Below are 23260 nucleotides of genomic sequence, written 5' to 3'. Positions count from 1 at the left end.
GCCAAAAACCCAATATTTTCAACATTAAAGCTTTATTACAGGGAATGACTAATGGTTTTCAACATCTGCTGAACGCTCCTCGCTAAATACCAGCCAGGCAGGAGCTTGCCAGCTTCCTATGCGAGTTATTTTAGTGCTGTGATTCACCTTGATCAGTTTTCACCATCTTTACCGACCACTCGCAGTGTTTTTCATCGATTTCCTTAACTGGTGGGTGTTTGGTGCTTCGGGACAGATGGAGCATTACACAATCCTGAGAACAGGAGGCAAAGTCACCTCTAAAATTAATGAACTTACACAGGGCCAATCTTTGGCTTTCTGCTCATTTTGAAACCTTCATTGTGCAGAGACATCAAACACCAGGAGCATCCAGACACCTGTGGTTTTAACCAAGTCTTCCAGGTATAACTATGAAGGTGACAGGTAGGATGTAGCAATGTCAGGCTGAAAACAGGTTTAGCTTCTGTAACACCACACACGATGGTCACATTTGGTTCTAAAGCCAGCGATAAAAGTAACAACTTCATTAGAAAACACTTTAAATCGCCACCCAGCTGCTGCTCTCCAGGTTCTGAGGATGCTCCGGTGTTCCCAGCGCTCACCACGAGCTGCCAGGTTCCCATTTCCCAACCATGGCAAAGCAAACGGCATCTTAACCAGGTTCCTTTAGCAGACCTGAGATCGGCTCCTTGGAGATTCATCCCGCTTTGCAAAAGGAGCAAAACAAGCGTGGAAACAACATTTCTATTAAAACATATGGTAGCGATGGAAGGCTCGAGCTTCCTGAGTAGAAAAAGAGGAATAATGTCTACATTTGAGATGGGAGCTCCCACGGGCCCCCACCAGCCTGCAGAAATTCCTCCCCCTCAAAGCTTCCATACGGGGCATGCGTCCAACACCTCATCCGAGATGTTCTAGAGGTTTTTCAATTAAAGAAGAAATTCCCCAAGCCCCGTCTTCCTCCCCAAAAGCACCATATGTACTTGTTCCCCGCAGCCACAGGAAAAGCTGTGTTAGCGGCATCGCATCTCCCAGCAGACAGGTCGCAGCTGGTCTCTGCTCCTCTGGGGACATTTGGAGGGTCTGTCACAGGCTGTGCAATCACCCTTTGCCCAAGAGTTCTTGAGGAGAGCAGCGGTATGGGGTGAGGAAGGGAAGATGTGCATGTTTAAGTTGTTTTTCTTGGCTCTGTTCCTTGACAGATGCTCTCATACAAATTTAAAAACTCATCCTGTACAAAAAGAGTCGTCTGCTTTAACAGCCAAACAGGGAATCCAGCTGTGCTCCTAAACCCAGATTGCCAAAAATGGAATGAAACAGAGGGCTATATCGAGGTAGTATCTTAGTCTTACTGAAAGCATGGTGTTTTAAGTCAAACATAAAACAGCGTGGGTAAGCTATAAAGGAAAGCTTGTAGCCCTTTGCTTTATTTAATAGTCTGAACAGCAACTGGAACGGGGTACGACAGGGACAGGTGCTGGGGACATCCCCGCAGCAGCAGCCGGAGCCCGTTTCACACTCCTGTTGCTGTCCAGGCTACTATGAACCACTGTGCATGGTGAGTCCTCACGGAGGAAGCATGAAGTCCCGGTCTGAACCAGCTCCAAGCAAATGCAGCCCAAGGATTTAAACCAAAGGAGCTGTGGCCGTTCCAAACAAGGGCCAGAGCAGCCGAGAGGGTGTTTCTGGAGACAAACTTCTGAAAAAAAACAGGATTTTTGGGAAACATTTCCATGGAGGAGAGGTGGCTGCTGATGTACATCACACTGTACAGCACCAGGGACAATCTTGTTTACGGTCTTTACCAAAATCCTACATATAATAAGATGTGGATTAGGCCTTTGGGGAAATCGGGAGGTGAAGGATCAGTGGTGCTTGTCAGCTCAGAGCCAGCAGAATCCAACCTCTGCGGCCAGGGCAGGAGGAAAGGGAAGGTTATTGGGGTGACTCTGACTTCAGCGCTCAAAGGAATCTCTACCCCTCACCAATTTCAGTCCTGTATCACCCCCGGAACGTCTGGCTAATTAGAGCATCTTTGAGAGACACATCCGCATGCCAGTGGCTATTTTGGGATCTCAAATTAGCTTCCGCAGACTCGGGGCTAAAATCTGAATGCAGCAACGCTGTGAGAAGGAGGAAGATACTTGATGCAGGGCACGTTTTCAAAATATTTTTTAACATATACAGTTATTTCAATATATTGAATTTACATTCCTCCATAACATTAGAATCTTTCACATAAACATGCAACAAATGCAATGCACAAGCAAGCCGTACGACTCCAAAGGCAGCGCCACAAGATCCACTTCTACCGGTAAAAAACTGCATCATAATAGATGATTTCTATCAAATCTTTTCCACTTGATATAAAAGCTGTGCCTATTAAGAAAGAAATGGGAAAGATTGGTACATCACCATACAAATTGATGTTCCAATTACATTGTAAATGAAGATGCATTCGATAAACGGGCCACAAATCCCGACGTGTTGTGATTTCCCCTAGCAGAAACCACAGATCCAATTTTCAACTTAAAAGTCAAAGAATTGAGGGTAATCTCGCTCAGTCGCAGCATTTCCACATGTTATCGCTTTCTTGTTCCTAATACTGCTAAGATAAGAAAAGCTCATTTGGTGGCTTTATAATTCTATACAAAATAAGACTTATGTCCTTCTGTGTCCTACGCCCAGGGCTTCTCACGCTTGGCTTTTGAAGGCATTAGACTCCTTCACCCTTTCAAGGGTTTCTTTCTTTGTTCTTTTATTTATGGAGCTCAGACTTTCAGTGATCTCCAGATTCGAGAGAAAGTCATTAGCTGTCCCCAAAAGAAACGCTTACGGCCGCTTCCCCTGGGCCTGGGGGAAGATGTGTCCTTGCTGCGTAAGCAGGTCACCCCGCTGAAGCGTGATAATGTCCCCAGCCAAGGGACTGTGCGGTTTGCAAGCACTCGTGTGCATTTATTGCGGTATTTTTTGGAGTAGCAGCAAATCAGAAGGCAGAAAGGGACCTGGGGGACTAATGGACAGGAAGCTCAACATGAGCCAACAGTGTGCCCAGGTGGCCAAGAAGGCCAATGGTGTCCTGTCCTGTATCCAAACTGGCGTGGTCAGCAGGACAAGGGCAGTGATCCTTCCCCTGTGCTCTGCATTGGGGAGGCCACACCTGGAGTGTTGTGTTCAGTTCTGGGCCCCTCAGCTCAGGAAAGAGATTGAAGTGCTGGAGCGGGTCCAGAGAAGAGCAACAAGACTGGGGAAGGGACTGGAACACAAGCCCTATGGGGAGAGGCTGAGGGAGCTGGGCTTGTTTAGTCTGGAGAAGAGGAGGCTTAGAGCTGAGCTCAGCACTCTCTAGAACTACCTGAAGGGCAGTTCTAGCCAGGTGGGGATTGGGCTCTTCTCCAGGCAGTCAGCAATAGGACAAGGGGCCATGGGCTTAAACTCTGCCAGGGGAAATTGAGGGTGGATATTAGAAAGCAATTCTTTGCAGAGAGAGTGGTCAGGCATTGGAATGGCTGCCCAGGGAGGTGCTGGACTCACCGGCCCTGGAGGGTTTTAAGCTGAGATTGGACATGGCACTTAGTGCCATGATCTAGTAAACGGACTGGAGTTGGACCAAGGGTTGGACTGGATGACCTCTGAGGGCTTTTCCAACCCAGTTGATTCTGTGATTCTGTGAAATCAATGGTACCAGAGCAGCCTTTAGATTTCCCCTCTCTCCTCAAATCCATTTAAAAAGCTCCTTTTCTACGGGATTTCGGTGGGAAAGCTTGATGCAGGTCACACAACGGAGCCTCCTCCACAGCGCGACCTCTGCAAGAGCATCAGCCACAGAACCGGCCTTTCGCGAGGGGAATTTATTTGTGGGGATAGAAAGCACGGCTTTAATTTAGCAGCTCAGATGGTGCCGCCCCCGCCTCCCACAGGGAACATGTCAGCAGAACTACAAAATTAAACAAACTTACCCACTTGGTGTTGCCCCTGCTCATCTTCCCCCGAGTGATTCACCGCGATGGCGTCTTGGCTCCTGCAAATTGAAGGTATTTGTGAGTCTCTTTAATGGCAGCACAAATCAAAGAGAAAATAAAGAGCCCTGCATGCAATTACACAGGAAGGAAACATGCAACTTAAGCTGAGCTTTGAACGTTTCGCAGTAAATATCAATACTGGGGGCTAAAAAGGGCCATCATTTTACATTTTTAAATAACTGAGCAGAATTCTTTGGGGTTTTGGCAGCAGCAGGACTATCTATATTCGTTGTCATTTTACATCTTTGGATATTTAAACTTGCCGATTCCTTTTTGCCCACATTACATTACGGTGCATTTTCAAAGGGCACATTATTAAAGTTATCGCTAATTTATGCAGCAGCACGTGTGGTTTTTTAAATGTCTATTTTAAACATATTTTTTTTTTTTGCGAATTTTTACATTAAAATTAACATCTGAAGAACTGTTTCAATCAAGTTTATGCAAGTTGCCGTCACGGTTTATGTAAAAGAGAAATGTGCTATTAAAATCAGACATTTAGGTTACCTTTTGGGTTTTGCGATGCATGTTAGCTTTACACATCCTGATTCTCCTGCGATAATTTTCCTTTAAAAGGGGGGTATAGGGTGATCTTTTCATCAAGCAAGACATTATGCCCTGAAAGCTGACTCCAAACCATTGTTGAGAATTCAGTTATTTACACTTTAATAACAATCTACAAATACAATTTGTTCTCTTTTAAAGTATTCCCCTTAATCATGCACTGCTACGAGCAGTTTGGTTCCTAATGCTCTATTTTTCACCCCCGAGCAGTTTAATTCTCTCCCCCTAAAATGCCAGATTCAGTTTGCAGATGGGAAATACAAACCATTTTTCATGCTTAAGAAGCAGTTTAAACTATCTTATTATATATGTATATACATGACACATGCTCTCAGAAGGATGAGGAGCAACTGCAGCACCCTTCTCAAACAGAAACACAATTTTAAGTGGTTTTCCAAGAAAATGCTGCTATAAAATAGGGCATCTCAGCCCAAAGGGCTGGGGGTGTTGACATGGAGCCAGATTCCTCCTCGGGGCAGCTAAGCCCTGGATTCCTCAGCGCTCCTTTGGTCTCGCTAGGTTTAAACCAGCCCGACCTGGGGTCTGCAGCCTGGAGTCTAAACTCAGTGTTTAATTCAGCAACCAACCACCACCACAAGTCTCATTTCTGCCATAGATCAGGATCAAACTGCTTTCAGCAACTTCCAGGGGGTGAAAAACTATTCTTCTTTCTTTTTGTTAAAAAAAATTAAGCTCGTTCAATGAGCCTGATAAAACTTTTTGTGAGTATTACATAAAAAAATCACCATTTTTAGAATGTCTCCGTTTTTTTAAAAAAGACAATTAGCTTTAGCATTAATTTAAATTTATTTGAAAAAAAAAATAGCTATTTTATCGCTCAACAAAAAAAACCAAAAACATGACAATTCATCACATTTACTTGGATTAAAAAAGGACTAAACTTTATTGACAAACTGCGGCAGACATTTTGACAAGTTTTAGCTACCTAGTTAGGCAGACTTACACATGTAGCATTTATTCTTCAAGAACAGAGTGGGAGGACAGTGTACAAATCCAATTAGGACTTTCTCTTATGTACAAAGTGAAAGTTTTCCTCATTTTTCCAGCTGCAGTGTCCCTTTTTATGCAAAGCTAGTGTTGAGATACACTTGAACAAGTCCATGGGATTGCTAATATTGACCATTTTGTCCGTTTTAAACTTGCACTGTATTATCTGCCCCACAGAGTTCAGCCCTACTCGCTTAATACTCTTGTTTTCTAATGCCAAACACTAGGCAATTAGAGCCATGCTTTAATTTCTTTTTCCCTTAAAAGTTCTTCATATAGAACCAAACTAAGAACCCCTTTACACTGGAAAATCTGCTTCCCAAGCATCTCTCAACACCGCCTGTTCGGGGCTAGATTTCAAAACCCACATAAGTCAAGTCAATGTTACAAACCTAATTGTATTTTTCGTTCTTTTAAGTCAATTACCTTTTAAAAAAAATGCTATTTAATTTGTTTGAGGATCCTTCGTATTAAATTTTAAACTTAAGATTCACCAGCAATCTGCTTTTTAAGGAAAGGTTGACACGTGAGGTGACTTTTAAACGGTGGCAGCTACTACCGTTACATTATGATTTTAAGTCTTAAAAACAGCCCTGAATTTTGAAATGTAGCCTAGTTTGGGATTCTGCAACTACAACTTTTATGGGTTCCTTGAAACCAAACTTAAAAGGTTAACAAAACCTTAATTTCATAACGGCTAAGCAAAGCATGTCACTTTTGAAACTAACATTTTTAACTCAACTTTTTTTTTGTTTGTTTTATTAAAAAAGGTACAGTTGTGTTTACCTAAACAACAAAGAAAGAAAAGCCATCTACACACTGAAAAAATAAAAGAAGAAATTAAAGTCGGTCCTCTAAATCTATTTAACTCATTTTAAAATACTACGTACAGAAGCCAGAATGCAGGGTGAGGATGGAGTGGGAGGAAAAGGGCCACGAAGAAAAACAGTTAGACAATTACTTGTCTGGTGTGGGTAAAGCAACGGGAATCCTGGGAGATACAAGAATCAGTAACAACTGTTTGCTCATAACTGATATTTTTCCCTCATGTTTGATTTTTAATAACGTCCGTATGGGTGCTCTCTGTAGGCCCCCTTCACTGGCCTGGCCGGCGGGGCCTTCAGGGAGGGCCTGGTTCCGTTCCAGTCATCTTGCCCTGTGGAGAAGAGAGGGAGACGTCAGGGATGGAGAAATGCCACGAGAAAAGGGGTACAGGACACCCTTGGGGGTCACGGGGCATCTTCACCCCAAAACCAGCCTGTAAAATGGGCGGCAAAACCTCCGGTTTGCAGCGCATCTCCCGGCATTACGGTGGGAGCGCCGGGAGGCCTGTGGCTCTGACAGCCCGGCTTCACTATTTTAGCTTGAAATAGCACAGGAAAATACTTCAGTTACTACTGTAATCTTGTATTATTCACTAGTTACTAAGTTATCTTTTTATATTTGTTGTATTTCCAAGTATTTTCTCCTGGCTGCTGCGAAGAACATGGTTTTCAAACACGGGATTAACAGATGATGTAGATGAGGTTCTTAGGGACATCGTTTAGAAGCGGATTTGACAGCGGTGGCTTAATGTTGGATTCGATCTAAAGGTCTTTTCCAACCAAACCGATTCTATGATTCTATAAGCACCGACTTGGACAAAGCTGGTGCTTTTTAACTAATTAATATCAGCAGAGCCGCAGCCAATTCACAGGGCAGCACCCACAGCCCCGGTACAGGCAACGCTCCTCTCCTTCCCGGGCAGCTCCTGGATAACTGTGCCAAAATATCTAAGTCCCTGCACTGCTCTAGGATGGCAGCACGTCCTGCAGACACCGGTCGGTCACTTGTTGTTCCTTCCTCTCCATAAACACAGGAAAATTTACAGCCGCAGCATCTGCTCGGCTGGTTGGAGCAGAAATCAGCTGCTTGTGCTTAACCAGCACTAACTGCGATGGGACAAAGCGCTTGACAGGACAGCCCAAGCCTTTCTGCTACGTGCAACCACCACCAAAGCAATGTTTTTTGGACACCAAGGGTGGTGAGAGCCTGTCCCAGGTTCCCAGAGAGGTGGTAGATGAACCATCCCTGGAGACATCCCAGGCCAGGCTGGACGGGGCTCTGAGCAACCTGAGCTGGTGAAATGTCCCTGCTCATGGCAGGGGGGGCACTGGGGGAGCTGGGAAGGTCCCCTCAACCCAAACTGTTCTGTGATTCAAATGCAGTTTGCATCACTGTTGTCCCCGAGCTAGCTCAAGCCCCAAATATCCCAGCTCAGGCTTCATTACGGCTTGTGCTTGTAATATTCCTATTTGCACGCCTGCCATCCTCTCCAGGGTCACCAGTTTATGAAATCAAGTGTCTGAAGCCCAGAGACAGCCAAGCCTGCTCCTACCACCACAGAGCACGTTCCCATTTTCTTAAAACTGTCTCCAGCCTGGCTCAACAATCTATTTCTCTAATACTGTTTTCATGAAAGCAGAGACCAAAGGAAATTACTGTGAATAAACAGATTAGCTGTGGCAACTTCATGCCAAGTGTACAATGAGCATTTTGGCCTTCCTATCCCAGACAACACCACCGCTCTCCTACCAAGTAGGCGGCACAAAAGCTTCTTTGTGCTGCGTGACTAACGCAGGCAACAAACCAAGCCATTGAAGGCAGGGAAGACAGCCAGGATTACTGACGGCAGCTGTCTGTTCCAATGCAGCTCAGACTGGAAAAGCATCCCTGGTTTAGGCACCTCAATTTGAACTTCACACAACTCAAGAGTAGGGAACAGCCCAGGGCCAACGCAGGGACAGCCCTTATATTAACAACTCCACTTCCCCACACGGCACAGGGGATTCCCAGTTCATTCCCAGTTCCTGGGGATCCCAGAAAGCCCCTCCAGCTGGTCATTATCCTCACAACCTGCATTCATTCTCGCCTTCAGGTACCTGACGCTCTGCTGGAGGGAGCTGCTCTCAACACACCGTATTTCCAAGCCATTAAGCAGCTCGCTGTATGGCTTTCCTAACTGTTTATAGCTCAGCTTGTTTGTAGAGAGAGGAAAATGACTCTTACTCACTGCCACATGCAGATGCCATTCATAAGCTCAGATATCTGAACTAGCTTTAAAGAAAAATGCAGACACCTAATCCTTCATTGCTGGCACCTCAGATATAAGGCCTTTTGTTTTCAACAGTTGGTGATTTACACAGTTGTGGTTAAACTGGTCTCCCACACCTCCCCGTCTAACCCAAGTTCATGACCTTAACATAATTCAAATTAGCTAAGCTTCATAGACTACTTACAAGTCATATTGACCAAAACTGTTCCACCTAGTCAAATGGTGGCCTTCATATGACATTTAAATCCATTTCTCAAGCAAATGTATAGTGCAGAGTCAGTACCAGCTAGCGGGTTTTTGAGGATAAGGAAGCAGATGGAACCATGCACTCATCCAGCTCAACAAAATATAATCCGTGAAAATCAGACTGCAGCAAAAGTAGTGCTGTGGGTGGAAATCCAGAGCTCTTAAAATATTCTAAAGCTACAAGGAAATTAGAAGATATTTCCACAGTTAAAATAATGGAATTTGCAATTCCCAACTATGTGCAGCCCCTTCCCTGTCAAGAGAACAGTATTTCCAGACATACCATAAGCTTCATAGGTTTCCTGTGCCTCCCCGTGTCCATAATCATAGTATTCTGTGTCCCTGGAAGAGTAATTTTGTTGGTTACATACAGCGCTGAAATCGTATTCCTAAAGCGACACAACTTGCACAAACAGTCGAAAAGCAAAGATGTGCAACATGGCTCATGGCTGTGGTGTGTCCGACCTCCGCGTTCACGGAATTCCCAAGGAAACTCCCAAAAGTTATTTCCCAGGCACTCCTGGATTCCAGCAGAAGAGGGCACTTTCCCTACAGCTCAATCTCAGAAATGAGTGTTTCCATTCCCTTAAAGGAAAAAACAAAGGAAAAAGAGATGGTGCATCATTTGCTCGGTAACAGAAAGGAGAGGAGCGAACTTACCCTTGGCCCTGGCTGTAGTAGCCTTCATACCCCTCATAGCTCTGGTCTGCATACATATCATCATAGCCCTGAAACGAATGGTGACACAACCCATGTTAATGAAGGACCAAAGCTTAATTTCAGACCAAGAGTAAAGGCAAAACTGGAGTGAGGACACAGCAGCTTTCAGAGGAGCCTGTGATTCCTCACCTGCCACAGGGAAGGGGCTCAATGATGAGACACAGCTACTAAAATCTGCTTGGCAGGCGCGCGGTGCTTACTTATATGACTTGAAACATCAGCACGTTCATTCGCATATTTACTGTAAGGATTTTAGGGATGGTAAGAAGCCTTTGGTGTTCCTTGCTCAAAGAATTCTCTTGCAGAAAGACAATGCGATGTGAACTACATCGATGTTTGTGATGTAGCTTTTCTACCATGCACTGATCGTTATGCCAAATGTAAGTCTTGGAGGCTCACTTCAGTTTTATAAAAACCACTCTTACCCTGTATTTAGGACACGAGTGTTCCCTCTTTTGAGGACTAAAGAGGCAGAGCAGGTCACCCAGCACCCTATTGGTGACTGGTGGCCACTCCTCCAGGGCAACCTTACTGGTTTTAGCGCTTATTTCAATAAAGTGGAGTATCTAATACACAGCGAGCTGGAATTAAAACAAACAAAAAATAGTTTCTTACATATTCCTCATAGGTTTCTGGCACGGGAGGAGGAGGGAGCGGTATTCTCTGAATGCCAGCAGCACGTGCTCTGGGCGCAGGAGCTCCCCGAACGGCGGGGGGAGGAGGGACCCCGCGGGCTACGGCGGCTCCGCGGGCGATGGCACCGCGCACCGGGGCTCCCCGCACCAGGGCCCCCCGAGGAGGAGGAGGAGGAGGAGGGGGGGGAGGACCAACGCCACGGCCCCTGGAAAGGAGAGAAAACGGATCGTGAACAGCTACTGCTGCACCGCTCGTGTGCGGAACAGCGAGGGCAGCACACGCGCTTCTTAAACCTACTTTAAAACGCAATAGCTTGATAAAGAAATACAGTCACTATTAACTAAGCAATGAATTCTTTATCAAGAACGAATGCACAAGAATTGTTAATATTGTTGTATTGCAGGGTTTACAAAAACCTCTTCTGGAATGAGAACTCTACTGCACTAGACATACAGATGAAGAAATAAATCTGATTCAGAACTTGGACCAAGTAGCTTCTCAGAGTTTATTTTAAACATCCCTCTATCACTAATCTGTAATGACTGTCACACCTTCCCCTGTGAAACAGGTAGTGAAGGAAGAACTACAGTAACACAGTTTTATCACCAATTTATCCCAATGTCTGGACAGCAGTGACAGAACGATACCATCCTATACCTTCCAAAGGAAGCTCAGTTTAAGCTGAAAAGGCTGATTCTGCTGAAGGTCACAGAAGCAAACATGACACATCTACCTGCACGGGATTCCATAGGCCAATTTTTGAAAGGTTCCTTTACGAAGCTACCGATTTCAGGCATCCAAAACAAGCCAGAAGACATCTACCGCGCTAGATTACATCTCCAAACACACGAACCACTGGAGGCCAGCTTGCTAAAAGCAAGCTTGCGACACAACACTAAAAGCCTTGGCCAAAAGCCAAGGTCGAGGCCAACAATGTGTGAGAACAAGTAGCTTAACCTCATCCGGCAGCACAACTCGGAACGAGATGCAGCATTTCCAGGTCTGTGCTTTTGGGAAAAATACCTTGGAACGGGCGGAGGCGGCGGCGGAGCAGCTCCCCTTCCCCGCACGGGGACTCCTCGGCCACGACCTGGCTCTGGCACACCGTTCAGATAGGAGAGCTCCAAGAATTGCTCCTGACAGATATCATCCATCATGTCCTGAAATGGGAAAAGAGTCAATTCCAAACAGCAACTAACCAGCCAGTCTGTGCTCCGGGATATCACAGCGCTGGAATAAAAACAACCTGATAGTTCTACATTAAAATCTGCTGGTTAGTCTTACAGGCGTTTGCTCAGCGGGCAGCAGTGCAGAACAGCCGGCTTTCTCCAAACCATTTGTACGAGCAGGAGCTGCAGTGAGCACCAGAGCTGTCTCTGGGAAGACAACCTCTCATAGGGCTTCTGGAGGCACCTGATGTCCAGCGTCCCAGGGACGTCAGCAAGATTTATTTGCGAGCATTGGAGAGTTCAGAGGTGAAGTCAGGCATGACATATCTCACCTCAAGCACTTTACAGCTCCTGTTTAAAGGCAAATGGTTGGAATGAGCCCGCATAAGGTAAGAACATACTGCTGTGTCCCTGCCACACGATGAGCAAACACCCAATCGCAATCCAGGCTGCTCTTTCAGACTCTTAGGAATACAGGATGTTTCTGGCTCCACATGTTTTGATTGCTTGAGGGGATCGAGCTTCAGGCATTAGCACAGATCTCCAGTGACCCCACAGAAACCATCGTACCCCATCTGCCCCTTGGCACACAGGCAGGCTGGGCCCCCACCGAGCATCTTCACAACATCAAACCAACACCACAAAGCAAGGGAGTCTCCTGCCAGATGCGTCTTCACAGCACTGCTGCCTTCCACAGTGACTGCCCTGTCAATTTTCACAAGTTTAACACATTGTTTGAAGGCAGCGATAGGTAAGACACTTTAAATAGCAAGGCTGCACACTTGCTTTAGCAAATAGAGGTTTTGTACATCCCAGGGGCTCCTTGAAGATGACCTCTTCCCTTCAAAGACACTTCACATCACAATCTCTCCTCCTCGCTGTGTCAGACTCACAGAAATCACACAGTACCATCCGCTTTTCCGCACTTCCCACCACTCTCGGTTCCGCCTGCCCCTGGTATTTCAGGCAGAACATCTGAGCTCTCCAGGCTCAGCTGTGGAACGCGGTGCTGGGCTGTTCTCAGCTCTGCCTGCCAGGTCTCTGAATTACAGGCTGAACTAGCCAGACACGAGAGGCACTGCAGGCTTCTTGCCCATTTTGCTTTTTCCTAATTTGTTTTAATAACATGCAAAAGACTCGAGTTCTGCAGTTCTTGGAGGTGATGCTCTAGCATTGTGTGCTACACACTGGCACAACAGTGATGCGAAGGGGACCATAAAGGTGTGACAAGTTCACCAGTCCAAGACACCCACAAAACAAGAGTTAACTGTATAAATGTCCGATTAGCAAAAAGAGCTTCCTTCACATCATATGCATTGAAACCAGTAGAAACACTGATTTAACAGATGTGTCTCAACTAGCTGCAACACTGAACTATGGAGCAGTTGGGGCAGCCACCCTTCTCACCTCCACACCGCCCCACCAGAGCAGACACCTTCATGTTCAGTGTCTGATCTGACCTGTGAAGTTCTCCAGCCAGATTTCTGTGCTGCAGTTCAAAGTGAGAAGAACTGGTCCAAGAAATCTCTCCTATGGCTAAAGTTATTCTCCTGCTAAAACTGACACAAGGAGCTGGACAAACCACCCAGCCCAGTGTCCACAGCTCGTACTGGGAGAGAAATACCTACTCCAAGTGTTCCATACAACTGCCCTGTGAGTGTATGTCTTGCTAATTATGGTTAGGGGAATAATACATGCCTTCGTGTGAGATTAATGGGGTCATTTTAAGCTGCTACATGAATACTTAATACTGCAGGCTTCCTCAATGACACCATTCATGTAGCATGAGCCTTACACTGTGCAAACCTTACTCAGCCTTACAACCAGAGTCACAACCCATCCACCCAGTTCCATCCGAAAAGAGCCCCAGCACACATACTGGAACGAGGAACTTCTTGACTTCTTCCATGGCATGAGCCATCAGAGCGTATGCTTCACAGGGGGGGCCGAAGACCTCAATGAAGACGTGCAAATCCATATTTAGATGAGCGTATTTAGGATCTCCCCCTTTGCGCAGTTCTTCCTCCTGAAACAAAGCAGATTAAAGATTTTTAAAACTAAATAAGATGCAGAGCAACTAACATTCTTTTACCTGTTTTCTACGCCTTAACAGGAAATGCCTGTCAAAGCATTCTTCTCATGCCGGGACACAGACCATAACAACATACACTTGAGCATAAAGCTTTATAAAAAGCCACATGCAACCTACAGCTTCCAGCCTCTTATCGCTGCCTTTTGAGGTGACTCTGGCATTCTTGCTAATGCTCTGACACCAGCCACCTTTCTTTTGCAGAAGATGGAGCACATGAAGTGGTGGTGTTCTCTTCTGCACCCCTTCCTGCCTGGGCTGCTCTCCACCACCTAGTGAAGCCTAAGGCCTCAAACAAGCTGTTCTTTAACTCTGCTTGTAGCCACCTGTGTTGTTCAGTTTAAGAAGCTACAAATAAGCTAGAAGGGTAGAAGCTTTTCATGCTGCTAAAGTAGAAAGGTGAATGAAGTTACAGTTCTGTTGACTGTTAGTTCAGTTTTGGGAGCAAGCAGGAATTAAAAAAATTAAAATTAATTATTTCTGCTTAAAAAAAACCTCCTGGCACTTTGTGATTCAGTAAAGAACACACTGCTCCAGCATCTCCAGTGAACCATGAGAATTCAAGCATTTCAAGGGGAACAGCTGGAAAAAGGAGGGGAGACATATTCCTTTAGCAAATGACTTTTCATGGAGTAGCTGGAATTAGTTCTTATTTTATAAACTTTGTACTTCACCTTTCATATCAAGTCTCTCCATGCAAGGGCACTGGGTATCGGAAGGTGACTGGTCTCTAAGTCGCGCTCATAAATAGAACACGCATCACACTCCTGCCCCAACCAAGACTGCGCCCAACACGCACAGAACAAGTTAGGAAGCACGATTTCCTAATGCTTTTGGATTTTAATGGTTTCCTTTTATATAAAATGCTTTGAGAACCACTACTCACAGCAACACGAATGGCATTAATATAAGTGTGTGTTTTCAAGGGTGATGCCCTTACCTTTGCTTTATCTCGCATTGAACCCTTCCCGAGCACAGATATTTTAGCACCGGTTTCTTCCTGGAGTCTCTTGATGGTGTTGCCTTGAGGTCCCAAAATCTTTCCAACAAAGTTGAACTGTAAATGCAAAAAGAAGAGAAAGATTTGCTCCAGAACTCAGTATCCTTAAAAAACCCCTTTTCTTGTTATGCTGACTGATGAAAAATGTAGCCACTCCATTTTCTCTTCACCTCACCAAAAAATACAGACCTAAAAAGCACAGGAAAATCTAAGTCCCAGAACATTCTTTTAATGAAAAAAATTCTCCACCAGAAAATCAAGCTAAATTAACCCGCATCAAGTGTTTAATTCTAACAACTACTCCCCAGTAGTTTTACAGGCAGCAAGTCTTAAGAGTTAAATGAGTTCTTAACTGCAAAACACAAAGCTCTACATGTGAGTGTGTCTATTCTAGTAATAAAAGATCACAGCTCTGCACCACCATTTAGCTTTATCCCGAGACATTCTAGAAATGTAATATATTAGAAATAAGATCCTGCGAGCTCGCATAGGAAAAATTCCGTAGCGATAGCGGAACGCTGGCGTAACTCCTGCTGACACTTTGACAGCTACATCTCCAAAAGTCAGCCATAAAATCCACAGAAAATAAGCAAATCACAGAGATTCATAAGCTCTTTGCTGGCCCTCACCTTGGGGTACTGTTTGACAGGGATCAGAACTCGTTCTTTCAGTTTCATATTCTTGTGGGAAAATAAATCCAGGTAGTTCTCTTCCTCATCCTTCTTTGTTGTTTCACCCTTCTGAATTTTTTCAATTTCTAAACAAGATAAAAATAGGGCTGCTTATATTCCTCAAACAAGCATAATTTTAGAGCTGGAATTACAGGACATACCACCCTTATTCTCCGGATAGATGAACGTTTATCATTGTATTTATGGACTCTGGATAGACAGGCCACCTCTTTAGAGTGGTCCAGCTTGCCTCCTCCTCCCTAGGGATCCCAGAAGGCAAAAAATGGGATATTGAACAAAAATAAAGAACAGCAGGAAATTCCCTACAAATAACTTCAACAGATAAAGAGTAGGAGACTCTAAGTGCAGTTTTACATATTGTTTCTATGGGCCTTCCTCCAACCCCAACCCCACGTCGAGCCCTAAACCTCAGCCCAAACCAGCCCCGGCCACACCGACCGGGTTTGTTCATCACAACACAGCGGCCATCAGCAAATCCAGCGCGTTTTTATCACCCGAGCTGACGCGCTGCTTTAAATCTGCACTTTAAGTAGCGGTGTCAACACTTACTGGCACTACCAATTCCAGTTAAGTTGCAAACATTCCTAATTAAGAGAAGCCGGAATGAGTAACACACTAGAGTGCGGTTTGGCGTATGAAATTCTTATAAGCTTGATTGCATTAAATGAACGCACCTTTATCACACGACAGATTCATAACTTGGTTTATAAGTCATAAGCCTCAGGCATATAACCTGAAATGCGAGTGTCAGATTCAGGCAACGAAGCTACAAATTTTTGTCTTTCCAAATGAGATCCTGATTTTTAATTGTATATTGTGGATTACGGAGCCTTGGAAAACCACTGAGGTGGCCTGAGTGCAGCCCAAGGGGGATGTGGAGCAAAGGCCAAATAACCTTTGGGAAATAGGTCATTAAGGCAGGTTAATTGGGAACCAGTGCACTAACACCTCCTCAAGACTGGTGAGAAATTCAGCTTCTGCTGAGAGATGGCAAGAGAGTCCCCCCATAAAATCCAACCCAAGTGGAGAAGATTGAAGATCATCAAGGCAGGAATGACTAGCACAGGTTCTTATGGTCATTAATGCACTTTCCCTAGTGCAAGACAAACACTCAACATTTTTCAGAAGAATGTGGCCAAGGGTTTTTCTTTTCCAAAGATGTCCAGTCACATACAATTTTTATTTAATGGCCAACAACTAGACAAGTTCCTCCAAATTTGGAGCATATTCATTATTAAAAACCCCAAATTACTGATGAACCATCACGCACTCTTTGGTCCAACAACAACTGGTCACACCATGCGCAGCCATCACAAATTATTATTTCCAGGTGCTTTTTGGGGGGGAGCATGACCCTTCCTTAAAAGTTAAATTGTGCCATTTCCTCAGCGAACCCAAGAACTATAAATATATCTTCTGAGCTTCAAGTGCTCTAAATACGACTCCTCACATCTCAGGGGAAAGAGAGACACTTTCACGAGATTACACAAAGAACTGGATAAAAGCTGCAAGACAAAACTGAGGCTGCTTAGTCATTACCAGAATTTAAACCAGGGCAGCTGTAATATCTCGTGTTTCCTGCGATTTCTGTCCACACCAGAAACTATGTGTTTTAACCTAAATGTTCACGTTTAGAGTTCTGGAAGATCAGCCTATCAAATACATGGTATATTATCCACTTAGTAATATTCTTGTATCCTCCAAACAGCAATGGAAAGAACAGGTTGGGTTGAGCAGCACCAAACCGTGCAGATCCCAGGGAAGTTTCTAGATGTGCAACCAAAAAAAACCCCCAAACCCTTAAAAAAACACAATGAAATGCTCAATATTTTACCCTTTCATTACAGACACAGTAATCACAGAATGGACTGGGTTGGAAAAGCCCTCAGAGATCATCCAGTCCAACCCTTGGTCCAACTCCAGTCCGTTGACTAGATCATGGCACTAAGTGCCATGTCCAACCTCAGTTTAAAACCCTCCAGGGACGGTGAGAATATAGAATCACAGACCAGCTTTTAGTTTAGAGATGCAAATATAGAACATGCATAATTATGAAAAAACAGCCTAAAATTGGTATTTCTACTTGCAACAGCACCTTGGCTCCTTTACAAAAGTGTTACCATGACTCCTTAGTTAAAATAATTACCGGATCTAATCACTTGGAAAAAAGAGAGCTTGTTTTTTGCTTTAAAAATAAATTACTTTCTGAAGACACTATGCAAAAGTAAAAAACCCAGAAGTCCAAGCACTTTTCAAATGTATAAAATAAGCACCAGAGCTGTCTGCCTTGGCTAGTTTTACATAGTTGTTTATTTTAGCTATAAGAACAGATCAGGGAACCAAGACTTGGAAACTAAAGGTTGCACTGGTGGCCTTATCCCTGCTGAGGCATAATTTTAGACCCTATCATATGTGATTACTCCTCAAATATTTTGATTCTCCAAAATAAGTAAGCGAATTTCTGATAATGCGTTCTGCACATTAACAAGAAGTGTTTTCTACATGCTCATCAAGAATAAAAGCACCTGAAAACTTCCTTGATGAAAATTAAGCCACCCAGAGGCATCTTCTATCTTGCCAAATCAAGTGAAGCCTCTGCAGACTAATGAGTCCCAGTTCACACCAACCACACAGCAAAACCCCCCCTGCAATGGTGGTAATGACATCTGGGAATTGAGGGCAGCAAATAATTAACCATTTGCTAAAAAAGTGTTGGATCCACCATCACCGAGAGCCATCAGATCACACGGGAGAAGAAAAAACCCTGCCCTGGTGGAATAAATTCTCCAGCTTTTGCAATTCAGGTCAGCAGCTCCCACCTTTGGAACAAACTCCAAGTCTGGAAATGAGCATGAAGGACTAAAACCACGTCACTCGTGCCGTGTCCTACCGCTCCGGATTCCAGCGGCACCCGTGCGCGTTGTGGCACGTGAGCTACGCGACACGAAGCAGCATGGGATGAACCGATGGGCGGTTTCTCATGGGAAGACGTGCACGGGTGCCTGGCGGGATTAAGCAGCCCCGTTTCAGTGCTGGTTTGTTAAAGCCGTGTTGGAGGTGCAGCAGGAGGTCACCTTCTTGCCCGTAGGGGCAGGTACAGGGGGTTGGGAACGCCGCTGCTTCACAAGGAGGAGGCTGAGCAGCCACAGCGCTACTCCTGATGTAAGCCCAAGCTCTTCCTTAACAAAAAACCTCATATTAAACATATTAAACTTCAGTCTTTAAAAAGGGCAAGAAGGAGGAACTGGGTGTTTCTGCTCTGGCGGGGGGATTGGACTCGATGATCTTTTGAGGTCCCTTCCGATCCCTAACATTCCGTGATTCTCTAAATGTTGTCCTGCAGCATGCTTGTGCTCTGTAAGCGGAGACGCATGCTGTTTATTCATAAAACAGAGTGTTCTCTTAGCAGTACAATAATACTGACCCCGTGCCCAAAAAACAAGAAAAAAATCAATGCAAAACCCCCCAAATGCCAAAAGAGTCTGGGGTGGAGCCTCTGGAATAAAGCAGAGCTCCCTGTCTCCTACACTGCTGCTCCCCAGCTGGTTTGATCTTCCAGGGGAAGAAGCAGGGAGCTGGTCCTGGATGGACTCAGAATTAGGCAGGCCTAACCCCCCATTTCCTTCCTGCTTTCTGCCAAAATACACCCCCCACCCTCCGGCCTGTACGCTGGGGTTCAGACGCAGCTCAGGACTGGCACTAGTAGGAGAAGGGACAGCGGGAAGAAAAACTGCATGAGCATAACGGAGGGAGGAGAAAGCCGGGAGATGAGCTGTGAGTGATGGCACTGGGTGTAGAGGCTCCTGGGAGAGAAGCAGGAGGAGGCAGAGTCCCAGCAGCAGCATGTTACGACCCTGGTGTGGTTTAGCAATATATACATGTAAAAATGCAACAGCGAAATGGTATCGGCACATCGCACTCTGTGACATCTGGGCACAAGTTTAAGGCGGCAGCTACAGCTCCTGGCGCAGGGCACACACTTGGAAATGCAGAAATGTGGATAATCTTAATTTCAGGACAGCCTAAACTCCACGCTATGCAAGCTTCAGGACATTGAGCTGCTCTGGGTTACACGCAGTTTCTCACTGCCCCATCTCTAATCCTGCTACTTGGTTCCTTGGTAAAACACTCCAGCGAGGCCCGTCCATCCCCAAACAGCCCTTTTTTCCTTCCTCAGAACACACACAGACTCTAATATCTCACCCACTGCTCCAAATCCACCCCTCACCACCCATCTCACCGCCCCACGCTTCTTGGAATGTAAAAATAGCCATGATTAACCACAGGAATCTAAAAAAATAACCCTATGCGTAGCTAACGCAGTGGTGGATGTCTCCTCTCCTCCCAGAATGCGCAAGCAGGGGGGACTGAGCCTTTCAAACCATCAGCATCTCCTGCAGCACATGGAGGGCAAAATCCAAGTGAGGAAAAGGGGTTTTCTTGCTCCTGTGGAAGCGGAAGGTCACACAGACCATGACTCACAGGAGTGAGGAAACACGGATTGTATTCCAAGACGTAAGAAATCTCAGTTTCCAGTTTCTCTTCATGGTAACAGAACCCCCACACCACCCACTTCACTGCCTTTTCATACCACAGCATATTAGTTAAGAATCAGTATCACATCACTGTGTCTGCCTTCATTTTGCTCTTAAATAATGCTGATTCTCTTTAGAAATGCTAAGCAGCTTCACAGAATCACAGAATGGACTGGATTGGAAAAGCCCTCAGAGATCATCCAGTCCAACCCTTGGTCCAACTCCAGTCCGTTTACTAGATCACGGCACTAAGTGCCATGTCCAACCTCAGTTTAAAAACCTCCAGGGCCGGTGAGTCCAGCACCTCCCTGGGCAGCCATTCCAATCCTGACCACTCTCTCTGCAAAGAATTGCTTTCTAATCTCCAGCCTCAATTTCCCCTGGCAGAGTTGAAGCCCATAGCCCCTTGTCCTATTGCTGATGCCTGGAGAAGAGCCCAATCCCCACCTGGCTAGAACTGCCCTTCAGGTAGTTCTAGAGAGTGCTGAGCTCAGCTCTAAGCCTCCTCTTCTCTAGACTAAACAACCCCAGCTCCAGAACCACAAGAGGTATTTTAGACTACTTGTATGTATTGTTTTTAAATAAGAAGTCTTAGTTTTAACGCAGAGCTCCTGCCGGGTTCCTTCCCAGAAGCAGGTGGAACAAGCAACTTCTCCTGAAAAAAGGCTGGAAGAATCAAATCCTGCTGACATTCGATAATCTGTCATTTGGCTTAAGTTGTGCTGGCCACATGCTTTACAATCTTTGGCCCAAACCATACTCTGTTTTAGAGCAGCTTCTCCAACGTGACATCCCCAAAGGGTGTCACAGCAGTAGAGGAATTCTGAGCAATCCCCACCAGTTTGGGGTCAACTATGCAAAAAGATTTAGTTGCCTAAACCCATCGTTTTACTTCAGATTCTTTCCCATGAGCTTCTCGTTCAGATCGTCCTGAATTTGGACCGCTAGTGAACGCTCCCAAAGGACAGCAATTTCAAAACATCCAATGCATCTGGAGCTCTTCCAGTGATCAATGTTAAGTCTCACAAAGCTGTATTCTATCAGCAATTTTTAAATTAATGAAGAAAACTCATAAACCCTCGCTGCTCAGTGAACACAGCTTTACAAAGTGGGCTGAGAATGCTGTTCCTCGGGCACAAACTCCTTGGGTTTCATTTCACTGGCAGGCATTATCGCAGAGCTGTCGAGCATCAGCTGGCTAAAGGCTTTTATTAATGAAAAACATTAAACTGACAGCAAATCGGATTATAAAACTAATTTATTTAGATCAAGATGTCCACCAGCGATGCCAAGTTACCCATGATGATGTACCTCAGTTACTTGCACAACGGGAGACAGCAATTCCTAAGAATTATTTCCTATATTAAAGGAACAGCTAATAACATTTCTAGCACCGCACCGATTATGGCAACACTACACGCTGTAAAGACCTTAAACCAAAACCATTTAAACGCAGAATGATAAAGAGCAGAGCGTGTTCATCTCTAGATTAAATCTGAATACATCCTCATGCCAGGTACCTCCTACCTCTCCAATACACGCACATAAAGCTGTAAGTGGCAGCAAATATTTTGACTTATTCCCATTTTTAAGATGACTACAGTGTCTTGAGGCAGCTGAATCGACTCAGTCGAGGCACTGGGTGCAGCAGCAGCTGCGCTGGGGAGATACAGAGGAATCAGAGCCAGCGGCGATTGGCCGGTGCTGGGGATGGCGAAGGCTGGTCCAGGCACAGAACAAAGGCTGCCATGGCCATCCCCTCCTGGGCTTTGCCAGAAGCACCAAACAAGTTCTAATCCAGATTACCAGGGTGGAAAATTAGAGATCGCAAGCCATACTTAGCTAGGGCTCAAGCTACGTGATGGTGCTACACGGGAAACCCCGGGTTTTAATGCTCTCTTTAGTGCCCTCTCCGCTCAGGGATGAGCGGCCAACATGACCACACATCCTATCTTAAAGTTCTGGCTCCACATTTAGTCCGACACAGCCCATGGATTGAACAAGGGACTTAACAGAGATTAAATAATAGGAATATCTCACGATTAAATAAGACAAACACCTCATCTTCAGACCCCCGGGGTGGCACCTCACCCGGGCAAGGGAACCAGAACGGGGTCGGTACAACAGCCGCTTCCCCGGCCCTGTCCCCGCCGCTACCGGGGGTCCCTGTCCCCATCCCCCGCTCTCGGCGGAGCTGTCCCGCCCCACCGAGTCCCGGGGGGGCCCCACGCCGGTACCTGCGGTGAGGAGCTGCATAGCGTGTGTGAAGGACGGGTCCAGGCTGTCCTTCTCGGCCATCAGCTCGGGCAGGTACTTGTTCTCGGGCTCCATCTTGGCAGCGCCCCCGGACAGCAGCGGGGCGGGCGTGGAGGCCTGAGTGCCCGAGCCGCCGGCCGCGCCGCCGGACGGGAGGAGCGGCGGTGGCTGCGCCCCGCTGGAGGCCCCGCGGCCCCCGCCGCCGCCACGGGGCGGTCGCCGCTGCTGAGGTCCCCCTTGCCGGGCGCCGCCGGGGCCCGGCCCCCGGCCCATGCGGGCGGCGGGGTCGTCACGGCGCTGCATGGGGGGGCGGGCGGAGCGGGCCGGGCCGAGCGCTGCTGCCACACCGACCGCCGCGGCGCCACGGCCGGAAGTGCGGAGCCGGAAGTACCGCCCCCTTGGCGCCTTTCGCCGCCGCCGCTGCGCCGGCTCCCGCGCGCCCACACCGCTTGCGTCGACACGTCGCCGCGCGCCCACCGCCCCGCCTCGCTCCTCGCGGCCCGGCCCCGGGCGCGCACGCGCGCTTTGCCACCGGCGGGATTCGAAAACGTCATGCACGCCCCCCCCCGCCACCTCCTTGGGCGCATACGCAAAGCCGGGCCCGTGAATGGGGGACAGCGCACGTGTGAGGGCGTGGCCGAGGCTGCTCACGCGCAGATGGACCGGCGCGACATTAGTCGCGGGCTGCTGAATTAGTCCCAGCGGGCTTCAGGGCGCATGCGCGGGGCTGCCCGCGCCAGCACAAACCGGCTTGGCGCACGCGCAGTCGGGGGTTCTTCAGGCGGAGGCGCGAAGCGGGTTCGAAGCCGGACCGGGGGAACCGAGCGAGGGGGCAGCGCGGCCGCCCCGCCTGGCACGGTGAGGCAGCGCGGCCTGTGTGGAGCTGAGCCTGCCCCCTCCGGCCTTCACCGCCCTGCCTGGCAGTGCCTGCTGGGGACTCAAACCCTTGGTGTACTTGTGTTGGCCCCATGCTGGGACTTCGGAGAGAACAATTCACTCTCGTGTGGTGGGTGATGTTATGTGGTGTTAAAGAGGGAATAGAAGGAGTCCTGTGGGTTACAACTATCAACACTTCAGAGCCTCCAGTTAGAGGTGCTGGGGTGAAGACTTGTGTGCACAGTCTTAAAGCCCAGCAAAGCGGCATTGAATGTTTTTATCAGTCAGGATGATTGCATATGTGAAGGGTTTGTTGTTGTGGAGGCAGCAGTTATTTAGCATATCAGACACTT

General features: G+C 46.7%; 1 protein-coding gene across 2 annotated transcripts; it reads right to left on the bottom strand.

Moving 5' to 3' along the window:
* Window positions 1-15: 15 nt before the first annotated feature.
* On the bottom strand, window positions 16-22509 carry KHDRBS1 (KH RNA binding domain containing, signal transduction associated 1). Of its 2 annotated transcripts, XR_010468151.1 has the most exons (11): window positions 22013-22509; window positions 15178-15305; window positions 14489-14605; window positions 13339-13485; window positions 11314-11450; window positions 10270-10495; window positions 9595-9662; window positions 9218-9276; window positions 6556-6750; window positions 3960-4021; window positions 16-2379 (listed from the first exon to the last, which is right to left on the bottom strand). XR_010468151.1 is itself a non-coding variant. In XM_065041629.1 (9 exons), exons 1-9 carry the CDS (start codon window positions 22332-22334, stop codon window positions 6653-6655), a joined length of 1302 nt encoding a protein of 433 aa, XP_064897701.1. In that variant the 5' UTR covers window positions 22335-22508; the 3' UTR covers window positions 5375-6652. The 2 variants fall into 2 exon arrangements, 1 of the variants encoding a protein (XP_064897701.1); XM_065041629.1 differs by lacking the exons at window positions 16-2379; window positions 3960-4021 and having other exon boundaries at window positions 5375-6750; window positions 22013-22508.
* Window positions 22510-23260: the final 751 nt, after the last annotated feature.

The sequence above is a fragment of the Columba livia genome, chromosome 26 (assembly GCF_036013475.1).
Source record: "Columba livia isolate bColLiv1 breed racing homer chromosome 26, bColLiv1.pat.W.v2, whole genome shotgun sequence".
NCBI classification, from domain to species: domain Eukaryota; kingdom Metazoa; phylum Chordata; class Aves; order Columbiformes; family Columbidae; genus Columba; species Columba livia.
The sequence above is the reverse complement of the archived record's forward strand: the minus strand, read 5'-3'. Positions and strand labels throughout refer to the sequence as shown.